The sequence below is a fragment of the Botrytis cinerea genome, chromosome 1 (genome assembly GCF_000143535.2).
Source record: "Botrytis cinerea B05.10 chromosome 1, complete sequence".
NCBI classification, from domain to species: domain Eukaryota; kingdom Fungi; phylum Ascomycota; class Leotiomycetes; order Helotiales; family Sclerotiniaceae; genus Botrytis; species Botrytis cinerea.
In genome coordinates, this window is record NC_037310.1 from 2,436,030 (window position 1) to 2,447,522 (window position 11,493).

Consider the following 11,493-nt stretch of genomic DNA (forward strand, 5'->3'; position numbering starts at 1 on the left):
CACGGATTCCCTAACGCTTTCCTGCTAAGCGAGTTGTGTTAGGGAGACTGGGCAATCTGACTGGTCTGGGTATGTAAATAGAACGTAGGGCCAAGCCTCGCGGTTCGTGGCTTACTCCGTATTCCATTGACAGAAGTGGACATGCGGGTATGATGTCGGAGGCGGAGGGAAAGATGGTGTATTCGTGCGCGCTGGAATGACATAAATTCATACGGATTTGTCTTGCGTAGATAACAGTAGCGACGCGGTGTTCAATATTGATCAATAACCTTTTTTGCTAATGACAAGCAGACTCGACTCGAACCGACTCGACTCGAGTCAAAATGTGAACTACACTGAATCATTCTTGGATGCTTCGGATGGAAAAAAGAGAAAAAAAAAAAGAAAACCATAAGGTTCCGTCGGATTTTCACAACTTCAAAATTAAATAGTTCAAAGTTTATATTATTTAAGATTGGTGATTCACAATTTCAGGGCCATGGGTACTAATGATGATTGGTGAGACCCAGGAGAGTTACGAGTAAATCATCGCACTAAATAGCCATACACCGTATAACGTCAATGTAAGCGAGAGGGAAAATACACCTTGATGTATACGCTCCCCATAATAATCAAGCTTCTAAGAGAGTCAAGACATCTCATCAAATTAACAAATTTAATTTAATTATATTGATGCTATCAAACCTTTCTTTCTTGGGCTCTGGATATATGACGATGATCTGGAATTATTGGAGGGATGATTTACAAATTCTAAATAACCTTCTCGTAATGTACGGAGGGTGCCACTATAGGAAGGTGATGTTCAGTAGGGAGACAAAGTTTGACAGTAAAGAAGTTGGGGAAGATCGACGTCGACAAATTAGCTTTTTTGAAAAGTTTGGGTCGCTGGGGGGTATCGGAAGTGGGATGTGTACTTCGGACAGATATTCAACCTACGGAGCAGGACACACTTTTCCAACGGTATTCGGGCAGTGTTGGGTTGGCTTTGGCTCGCGATATCATGTGAGTATTGCGCGTTCATTATAATTCAACCATGGGGTAATGCACAAAGTTTGGTTCTGCGAAGTATGCGATATCAATGAATTGGGCAGAAGGCATAGCATCATCAACAGGGAGAGCTCCTTCAAGCATCAAGCACAGAGCGCTGATTTCGCACTGAATCTATCTCTCGTCATAGATCCACTGAAATGGTGAGGGTAGACTTGATCATTCCTAACTTCTACTCATGTCTAAAGCCCTTCGCCTGATCCTGTAATTCGTACATATTTACACCCATTTTCGTCTATGGTCGTTTCCCATCCCTTTATAATGCGCCTAGTTCCTTCAATTTGGAGATCATTCCATCCACATCGTCGACTTTACCACCTCCTTGTCTTGGCGGTGGTTCTATATCCATGTTGTTAGTAGATATCCAGTATACCCACCCGCGCTCGAAACATCAAATGCCTGCATAAAAGGATTAACTTACCAATGACCTTCAAAGTCTTCAGTCTTTTGGTACCATCCACGCCCCAATCACCAAGTGTAGATTTCTCTAACTTCTTCTTCTTTGCCTTCATAATACTCTGCAAGCTCGCATATCTCGGTTCGTTCAATCTCAAATCTGTTGTAATGACCATAGGCAATTTGCCCCTCACCACATCCGTTCCGCCATCCACCTCCTTCGTAACCTCAACTATATCTCCATCCTTGAACACTACCTTACTCGCCTGCGTCGCTTGACTCCATCCCAATAACCCTGCCAACATTTGTCCTGTCTGCCCCGCATCGTCATCAATACTTTGTTTCCCCAAAAACACCAAATTGCTCTTCTCCTTCTCCACAACCTTTTGTAACAGTTTCGCTACTCCCAATGGTTCTAATTCTTCTCCATCTTTCATCTCAACTAGTAAGCTGCGGTCGGCACCCATAGCCATAGCTGTACGTAGAATATCTTGCGATTTGGTCGGTCCGGCGGAAAATGCGAGGATTTCTTCGACGCCCCCGGGCGCGGATTTCTTCTCACGAATTCGTACAGATTCTTCGATTGAGAGTTCGTCGAAAGGGTTCATGCTGTGTTTGACGCCATTGGTCTCTATGGCTGTCTGGGCTTTGTTGACGCGGGGTTTGACCTGTTGTGTTTGGGTTGGTTAGAACTATTTTTTTTATTTTGCGCAGCGTAATCCAAGGGATTGAATTTGCTGTTAAAAATCCGGAGAGGACAGGAATACGGACCGCATAGTCAATAACCCTCTTTACGGGTACAAGGATTCTTAGGGCGGACATGTTTGTAGTAGGGGCGTTGAAAAGTACGTTTGTCGTCGTGGAAGAATCACAGTTTGAAGCTCTTGATGATGAAGGACCGACCGGTTTCGCTCGGCCTAAGCTTCCCCACACCAACCCGCTTCCTCGGTAGATTAGTGTCACGTGCATGGCGGTTCCTGAAATCTTTATGGCTGTGATTTTTCCTCTTAACTCTTCATTTATTGCGAGAATTACTTTTTTCAGACTGTATACTGGTATATCATTATTAAATTGGTATCTGGTCCCAATATGAAGTTGTTGGAAGTAAGAAAGAAGAAAATCACGGCATTGTTTTTACCCCCTGGCCCTATAGCACCCCTCTACCAGCTGTAAGCTGGAGTATGTTGACAGCATCAATATTCTACGAACGTCTGACATAGAAAGGACTATTCAGCACAGGATAACTCGCAGATGAGGGTTGAATCGTATCAACTTGTCTGGGTGGTAACGTTGGTTCTCACTGAGGTCATGCAACGTAGTCCTTTCAGAGAACTACACTGTGGTCTTGGTTTGCAAGACAGATATATAAATAGAGAATTGATCATTCTAGGATATCCTATGATAAACTGTTTTACGATTGACTAAACCTCTTCAGAAATCCATAAAATCATCATAAACATTAACATTACCATCCCTTCTCAATTTCCGGTATAAGTAAGACAAGCGTCCTCAATTCCTGCCTTTGGCGTCGCATAATGCGTAATCAAAGTACCATTTTGCTTACCTCCCAGTATCTCCACGCTGCCCTCTCCGTATTTAGGCCACCCCGCGTTACTCAGGCCATTCTCAGGATCCCTTGCGAACGCCAACCAAAGATCCTGCATTACCTCACTAGTGTCCTTCTGGAACCGGGTTCCATCTCCACCAACATCAGCATATGTTCCAAATATCATGGGCAGCTCACTAGAATGATACGCTCCCATGAAGGGGAGTGGCGAGAGATTACTGAAGTTGCCGGAATATTCAAAACGGTAGGTTGTTGCGTTGAGGGATTGTCGGATTTGCGCTTCGGCTACGACGCCGCAACGGACGTGTAACGTGGCGGCCAATTCCTTTTCGGGGGCTGGTCCCTCGATGTTAGGAGGGCCGGAGGAGAGTGCAGCGGTGGATGCTCCATCAATCTGTGATTTGACATGTTAGTAGGCCTTATTCTAGAGGGGGGGCTCTTGCTAGTGAGAAAGCAAGAAAGAACAGAATGAAAAAGAGCTTACCAAGTTATGTCCCAAGATTTTGGGTAGCTTTGCGTAATGTCCAGAGAGATATGCCGCGGTATAGTTCGCAAATGTGTTGTTATTATCATTATACGACTGGAAAACCAACGCAGGCGTCTTGCCAGCATCAGTCCAGTACTGAATAAACGCCTCGATATCAGCTTGGGGATAAGTGCTCATACACTCGACCTGACTAGTGGTATTACCAGTACACCCAAGCTCATTCGCCAAAAAGGTAAAGTTCGAGTGAGTGGTATCAGTATAAATGGTATGGACACCTTGACCCTCGACAGCGCCAGAATCTTGGATAAATCCAGTGACAATTGGATCATCCGGCCAACCGATACTGAGGGCCCCAGTCAGAGTAGCACCAGCTGATTGACCCCAGAGTACCATGCGCGAAGGATCACCACCAAATGCGGCAATATTGTCTCGAATCCATTCGAGGGCAGCTCTAGCATCAAATATGTAGAGCCCAGCATTCTCGGTTGGTGTGTTTGGTTGACCGAAAAAGTTCAATCTGTATTGCAATGAGACGACGATATGAGATTGAGTACGTTGGACCCATCGCTGTGGATTCTGGTAAGGCACAGATGAACCACCTGTGGTCTGACCACCTCCATAAATCCAAACGATTACGGGGACTTTGTCCTCAGTTGGGTACAACGGTGCCCAAACGCTGACGCTCAGACAATCATCTCCGTTGACACCTTGGATAAAATATTCACGTCTCACGTCAGTGTAGACAGATGCAGCGGTTGCTTCGTATTGGGGGCAGTTAGGGCCGAATGCATCGGCTTGGATGATTTGTTGCGCTGCGGATGCGGGAAGTGGTTGTGCTTTTCGGAAGCGATTTTTGCCGAATGTTGATTGTGCGTATGGAATACCTAGAAAGTGTCGGGTTAAGGGAACACTTTCGTTGATGGCACCATGAACTTATCGAAATATTAGTCAAATTTCTGCCCGGCTATCTTTTTGATCCATGGTGGTCGCTAAACTACTTACCAATTCCACTGGATGTTTGAACCACAAGCGGAGCTTTAATACTGAAAGTCTCAGAATCACTCGTGCTTCTTGGTCCTAAGACTATTGGTCCTGCATTTGCAAGAAATGATCCAGAGCCAATAGCCAACACAGAAGATACAACTTTAACCAATCCAACCATCTTGTCGGCGTTTTGAATAAAAGATCCAAGAAAAGTGGTATTCAACACCCAAGAAGAAGCTGCGTCTGGTTTGTATAAAACCAGATGATCTGAGAGATGCAGATACAAATGCAGATGGATGATCAAATACGAAATTTATGATAACCCCGGAGACCTTATATACACAACATGAGATAAAAGAGAAGTCGAGCTAATTGCCCTTCGAAGTTGAATCGTCGGCAAGGTTGAGGCATCACAAAAACGAAGTCGGACCCACTACTCTCCTCTTAACAATGGCTGCATTGATACGTCATCTTCATCTCAAAACAAATACGAAAGAAATCCTTATTCGTAGCATGGGGTTACTAGCAATCACGGTTTAGACAGATGTCAAAATGAGATGTATTTCTGCATTCGTCAAGTTGATGTAGGGCATGTATGCAAGTGCATGCATGCACCTAACCAATGTATAGTTTAGAGTTGCAATAGTTACTTTTCGCGACGAACTGACATACCTTAGTCTCCAGTTTTTGAGTCCCAAAAACTAGTTTTTTTGTTTTGATGGACGAGCGGCTGCTCGGTGTTGATGTGTATCTCGCCCCGAATCTACTTCGCTAACAAGATTATGTAGCCATAATCCGCGAGTGATAGGTTCGAAAGTCTATAATTCTCGGCAAGAAGTACTGAAACTTTGATGTCATCTCACTTCTGGTCCTGATAGCAAATCGTTGCAGGAAACATACATTCCTCTGCCCACCATTATGCACTATCAATGCGTTTGCTGCAATCCATCGTAGTGCAGATTTTTACGAAAGACTTTGTGGTTGATTCCCCGCATTCAGTTCTCCGCAAAACCCAACAGCCTCGCATAAGCCGAAATGGGTTCGATGATTGGCTTATGACGGCGTCATGTCAATGCTAGTTGAAGGGTGGGGGCTAGGGGTAAGGGTTGAAAATCCCCACTCGCGTTGACATACTCTAAAATTGTGCCTTAAGTCCCATTATACCCGGTACACCGGTACACTGGCTCGGGACCGACAAAAAAAGAAACCACGGGGAAAGCTTGCTAAGGCGAGAATTGGTTAGTTGAGAAAGAAGGGCCGAAAGCTAACATGTTGTTTACATAGTTGTTGTGCTTTTTTAGGTCCGGAAGTTTGCAGCCATAGGACTGCAAAGTTTATTCCTTAAATACCCGCACAATCAACTTCGCTTATGGGGAAGAAGTTTACTCCGTATTGTAGTTGAGAATACTTGTAACCTCTGAAAACCTTGCACACTTGTTCTATAGTGGATTAGCGATTGATTCTTTGGCATTCACTAGCTGAAAATCCCCGGCTGACACAAGAAGTCCGTCCCATAGTTCTCAAAGTCTCGTCTCGAGCTCGTGTCATCGAGAAACCTTGTATTCTCCGCAATGGCTTAACGAGGAGGCAAGGTAGACTTCAGTGGTATGCTCCAACCCCAACCCCAACCTCACCTCCACCCTTTCCCCATTGTTTCCAAAGGTCTTTGCGTGATTCGTTCGAAGTCGACACGTGGCAGACTAATAACTCCGTTTTGCTCCTATAATTCTATTTCCCTTTTTCGTAGCTAGCTTGATGATACCTAGAAGTCAATATCTGATTTAAGGGGGAAGTCGTCGCATTTTTATCTTAGTATTTTCGCATATTTTCACTTTCCTCTAAGAGGATCATACATGCTAACAGATATCTGCCAATCCTTCAATATGGCATCGCTTGCTCTCCGTGCTGCCTTCTTTCTGTCTTTTGTCCCGTCACTCGTCGTTGTACAGGCCTCTATCAACATCACCACCATTCCCCTCCCCGTTCCGGAAGGACCATATAGTTCTACAATCGCAGTATCAGAGCTCACTGACACGTCACGGGCTAACCCATTCAATGGATCCTCCCCATATCGTCAACTTGTAGTCAGCTATTATGAGCCATATCTTAGGGAAGATTGTGCTAATATTGGCGAAATTGACTACATGCCAGCTGCAGTGGCAGATTGGTTCAATGAGAACGATCTCCCAAGCCCTGGTTTGACAACATTCTCTCAAGTCAGATTTTCTGATATCTGCCTTGAAGCACCAACTACCAAGCCCGATACACCTCTTCTTATCTGGACTGGTGGTTTCTATACCAGCCGTCTCCAGTACGGTGCGATTGCACAAGCAATTGCCAGCTGGGGCTACAGAATTGTGACAATAGATCATCCATACGATGCAGCAATTGTAGAATTTCCGGACGGAACAATCATTTACAGTGCGTACGCCAGTGGAGCACCAACTGACGCTACTAGCGCGTATCTCCAAAGCATCCGTGTCAAAGATATTGAGTTCGTTACGGGTGTATTTTCGAAAACTTCTGAGGTTGTCGGCCTGTATGGACATTCCTTGGGAGCATCATCTCAGACCGCCGTGTTGCAGGCAGATACAACGGGCAAGTATGTGGCAGGCTGCAACTTGGACGGTAAATTGCAACCCCCTGTTGGACCGACTGGACTCGGTAACTCATCTGAAATAAAAAAATCTTACATGTTCTTTGCACATTATAACCACACTATTGCTAGTGACCCATCATGGACTGCATTTTGGAATACGACAGATCTTTTGACGCCGAACGATCCTAGAGTATCCCTTGAACTCTCCAACACAATCCATAACTCATTCACTGATCTACCGCTTGTTATCGATGTGGCTGGCATACGATCAGTCAACGAATCTTACTTCGAGACACTCATCGATACAATTTATGGGCCTCGTGAAATTCACGATATCACGTCGTATGTTCGTGAGTTCTTTGATTGGACTCTTAAAGGTGTCGAGACGCATCCACTTTTAGATGCGTCGAATAGCTCTTTCCCAGATATTCTTTTCGTTCGAAAGGCTGGATATTAGGTCCGAATGAATATTTTCAGGGAGGGATTTGTCAATTATCCGCCTGAAGAATGGATGGAATAATTACTTTGATATAATGGAAGAGATAGTGGCACCACAACTATTAGAAAGTTAGACAGAGCATGGAAGCACTTGCGAAAGCTATTAGCACAATACGTGAAAACCAGAATTGCCAAATTATATGATACCATTAATTCATAAGATACTGACGTTCAAATCTGCTATTTGTCGGTCCAGTTTACGTGCTCAGTCCCTCATGTAGCCACCCCCTTTCTTCGACCTACACTCCCATTATCGCTAACTAGACCGTTTGATTAAGCCCATTAAAAATTACCTAAGGGTACCCTCTCATACTATTATGCTTTATATAGACGCAAAATCTCCACAGGTCATAGTCATGATGTTCAACTTCCAGGTCTGAACACCTTCCCCCGCCAAGCTCTTGGAACATACATTTGTCATCCATAGTTTCCAGTTTCTCGATTCGTCCATTACCTCGCCCCCACTTCATTTTCCAACGGGATAAACACCATGTCTCACCCTAGAGCCCAGGGATGCCACAAGAATAACGAAGTACAGCTCGTTTGGATGGATTATGTTGCGCCTACTGATCCTGCAAATTGGCAACTCTCAAATCCTACCAATACTGGTACAACACCATTCTCGATACAGCAGATTTGTCATACATCTGTGCAAATCGTCGCATCTCTTGCATGAGTTGTGGGGATGTTGTAGGAGTATTGCTTTTCAACGCCTGGTGGAAGTGCGAGATATTCAAGATTCTGCTGCTCTTGACATGTAAAGACTCACCCGCCTCTGTGTTGCGATATTCTCGTTGCGAGATAACAGCGGTTTCAACACACAAAGCCATGATGTCTGACCCAGTATATCGATGTGTTACTTCCGCAAGCTTTTTTAGATCGACACTCCTATCTAAGGATTCTTCTTTTAAGAACATCCGGAACATATTTTCTCGTGCTGAGATTGTGGGGAGTCCAATGTAAATTCGACAAGGTACTCGTCTCAACACTGCAGGGTCAAGCAGGTGAGGTAAGTTTGTTGCAAGAAGTAAAAAGGGCGAGTTTGAATCTTTAGAGAGGCCATCTGCTTCCTGTAGGAGCTGATTGACGAGTTTTCTCTGGTAGATTGACCCTGATCCACCTTGACTACGGGAACTGAATAAAGAGTCCGCTTCATCGATGAAGATGATAGATGGAAAAAGCATCTTTCCAAGCTTGAACAAGCTTGCAACAAGCTTTTCCGTCTCACCGACATATTTGCTTTCCATCTCGGCGCCAGAGACACTAAGCATGATTGATCCAGAGGTCTTTGCAAGTACTCTTGCGAGTTGTGTCTTACCAGTCCCTGGCGGACCGTACAGTAGTGCACCCCCAGCAGATGTCTTAAGAATTCCACAAGAATCTTTTTGAGATTCTCCGAGTGAGATTATGTCTGTAATTCGAGCCTTGATATCTGAGTCGAGTTCGATATTTGACCAAGTTGTATTAAGATCGCCTGTGAATTTTGTAAGAATTTTATTTTATGATCAAGACACGCAATGTGATGGCATAAGTACCTGGACTGACAACAGTGTCGAGCAATTGGTACAAATGCTCGTCCTGTTGACTCTTTGATATCTGTTCCGCTATGCTCCAAGCCCGTTGGGGGAGCTTCGACTTCCACGGCTCTTTTAGATCGTCTTTATCTTCGTGCTTTTCGAGCCACTGCTTCTCTGCCTCATTTCGCTTTTCATATGTTTCCATGACTATCTTCATAGAGTCAATATCTAATTTGCCTTTCGCAGCCCTTCGGGCAATAATCTCTATGTTATCCCAAGGAAAGAAATGGCGGCGCATGGCTCGTAAGGTAGCATCTGGGATGAAAGTCTCCCAATCCACAGTGTAAGGCTGTGCCAAAGGTGACATTTTAGCTTCTGGCGACATTCTAATGCAACGTTGCAAGTGTCTTATATTTTCCTTCAATCTTGCGTTCTCCTTATCTTTTTCGAGAAGTCTATACTGTTCCTGGCTCCTGGCAGTGAACATACGCATGATTCCTTTTTGGGTTTGATTACTGACAGAATTAAGAATATCCTCGTCGTCTCCTCCTAACATCATAACAATCGTGTTTTCTTTTGACAAAGTCCTGATAGCGGCCTGTAGATGTTTGAATACCTGAAGATACTTTTGGTAATTGCAAAACCTGCCAACACCCGAAACAAGAACTACCAGGGCTGGTGATCCTACTTTATTGTTCTCTTCGTGTTTCTCCAGTGTCTTTTTCATCAAATGAGACTCAATAACATTCCTGAAGAGGGTAGTATACTGAAACCTCCGCCTATCGGCAATTTCCATCTCCTCTGGTTTGTCGATAGAAACTCCAGTTTGATGAATCTTCTGCATTCCATGTTTTGTTACCGAGTCAACGTTTTCCAACTGTTCGTCAACAGACAGTAATTCCTCTTCGTCTTGAGATAAAGTTGAGTCCATGTTGTTGTAGATCCTTGACGACATCTTTGACATCAATTTGTGACGGAAAATGATGCTCCCGGCCAAAACAGCAATCACCATCAACACAAGTATCGTGGCAAAAGTCAAAAGACCAAGGTACTGAAGGAAGGAGAAGAGCTTTTTACGAGACCTTCTTGATCCTCTCCTGCACAAAAATTCATATTCCTGCGAGTTTGTCGTTCCAACGCTAGATTCACTGCTATCAGATGCACTCTCACTAGATGCACTCCTTGTAACAGGAGACGACGAGCGTGATGTAGTACAGACAGAAGAGGCCGGGCAGCAAAGCTCCACACACATGCACTGATCATAGAGTAGATTGAGATAGTGATCGTCACCCCTTCTTTGGTCATCTCGCTGTTCTGAATCCTCTCCGTTTCCAAAATGCTCTGCCAAATCTCTGAAGTCGTCGATATTCAATTCAATCAAGTCCGCTTGCACATCACTAGCAAATTTCTTTGCCACCTCTGACAAGAATTCTTGACCGAGAAATGCATGAAATCCACCCGGGAGAAGAAGCTGAACAGCATCGAGCGCAAACTTGGGGGTTTTTTCTGAAGTAAAGGTCGCTCCGAGACCCTCAGCCTGTTGTTTTGGCAAGATGGCTTTGTCTTTTGGCATGACCAGATTAAGAAGCTCATCGTACAAGAAAGAATCCAATTCATATCTTTCTTCCTGAGATTCCTGGCCATTTAATGTCGTATCTTGGACTTTTTCGGTATGATTTGGCGGATTTGGCGGAAGGATGACAATTCGACGCGCTTCTTGGCTCAATTCAAATGCAGTTTTGACACAATTTTCCATAAACCACGAAGGCATGGAGACATCTGAAATAACCTCCTCGGCCTTATTTGCGTTCACCCTGGCATCGACATCTACGGCCATACTTGTTGAGAGGACGGATCGAGACTTGAAAAGACACCGGAAACAGTCAATCTTGAAGGTTGTGATACAAAAAATGAAGAAGAAAAAAAAAGGTGAGAGATATAGGGGTGTGAAGAAGATCATTACGCTAGAAGCAGCGCACCTATCTTTCAACGAGAGGCAAAAGGAATTTCAGCAAACAATATGGCATGGCAGATTATGAAACTAGTCTTTTCTACCGTGAATTCTCCCCACATCTATCAAGTATCTACCTACACTAATTCGTTGTCCATAAGCCCTAGATTCTACTTGCAAGCAGCAAAAGCCGTGCGGCATGTGTAAGATCTTAAAATACTTTGGCATACTATCAGCCCGTGTCTTACGACCATCCGAAGGCATTCGCTGATTTTCTGGTCGAGTAAGAACTATCGAAGGCTGACTGTCGTACCTAGTCAGTTTTGACCGGGAGTGTTACTTCATCGGTATTAGAACACAAGCGCTGCCGTCTGACTATAAGCTAACTCACGATTTCATTCACCGCTGCTCGCTTAAACCCACGACATGAACTGAACTCCCTTTTAG

The 11,493-nt window shown here is 44.4% G+C and overlaps 4 protein-coding genes across 4 annotated transcripts; 1 reads left to right on the plus strand and 3 right to left on the minus strand.

Annotated features, from left to right (window-relative positions):
• Positions 1-1,010: 1,010 nt before the first annotated feature.
• Bccir1 lies at positions 1,011-2,327 on the minus strand. The gene is made up of 3 exons (XM_001561146.2): positions 2,215-2,327; positions 1,469-2,111; positions 1,011-1,386 (listed from the first exon to the last, which is right to left on the minus strand). Exons 1-3 carry the CDS (start codon positions 2,263-2,265, stop codon positions 1,304-1,306), a joined length of 777 nt encoding a protein of 258 aa, XP_001561196.1. The 5' UTR covers positions 2,266-2,327; the 3' UTR covers positions 1,011-1,303.
• A 480-nt stretch (positions 2,328-2,807) lies between these two features.
• On the minus strand, positions 2,808-4,918 carry Bclip1. Its single transcript, XM_001561145.2, has 3 exons — positions 4,500-4,918; positions 3,495-4,429; positions 2,808-3,404 (listed from the first exon to the last, which is right to left on the minus strand). Exons 1-3 carry the CDS (start codon positions 4,657-4,659, stop codon positions 2,922-2,924), a joined length of 1,578 nt encoding a protein of 525 aa, XP_001561195.1. The 5' UTR covers positions 4,660-4,918; the 3' UTR covers positions 2,808-2,921.
• Positions 4,919-6,246: 1,328 nt separating this feature from the next.
• On the plus strand, positions 6,247-7,703 carry BCIN_01g06980 (hypothetical protein). Its single transcript, XM_001561144.2, has one exon. It carries the CDS (start codon positions 6,335-6,337, stop codon positions 7,535-7,537), a length of 1,203 nt encoding a protein of 400 aa, XP_001561194.2. The 5' UTR covers positions 6,247-6,334; the 3' UTR covers positions 7,538-7,703.
• Positions 7,704-7,707: 4 nt separating this feature from the next.
• BCIN_01g06990 (hypothetical protein) lies at positions 7,708-11,000 on the minus strand. Its single transcript, XM_001561143.2, has 2 exons — positions 9,114-11,000; positions 7,708-9,052 (listed from the first exon to the last, which is right to left on the minus strand). Exons 1-2 carry the CDS (start codon positions 10,930-10,932, stop codon positions 8,175-8,177), a joined length of 2,697 nt encoding a protein of 898 aa, XP_001561193.1. The 5' UTR covers positions 10,933-11,000; the 3' UTR covers positions 7,708-8,174.
• Positions 11,001-11,493: the final 493 nt, after the last annotated feature.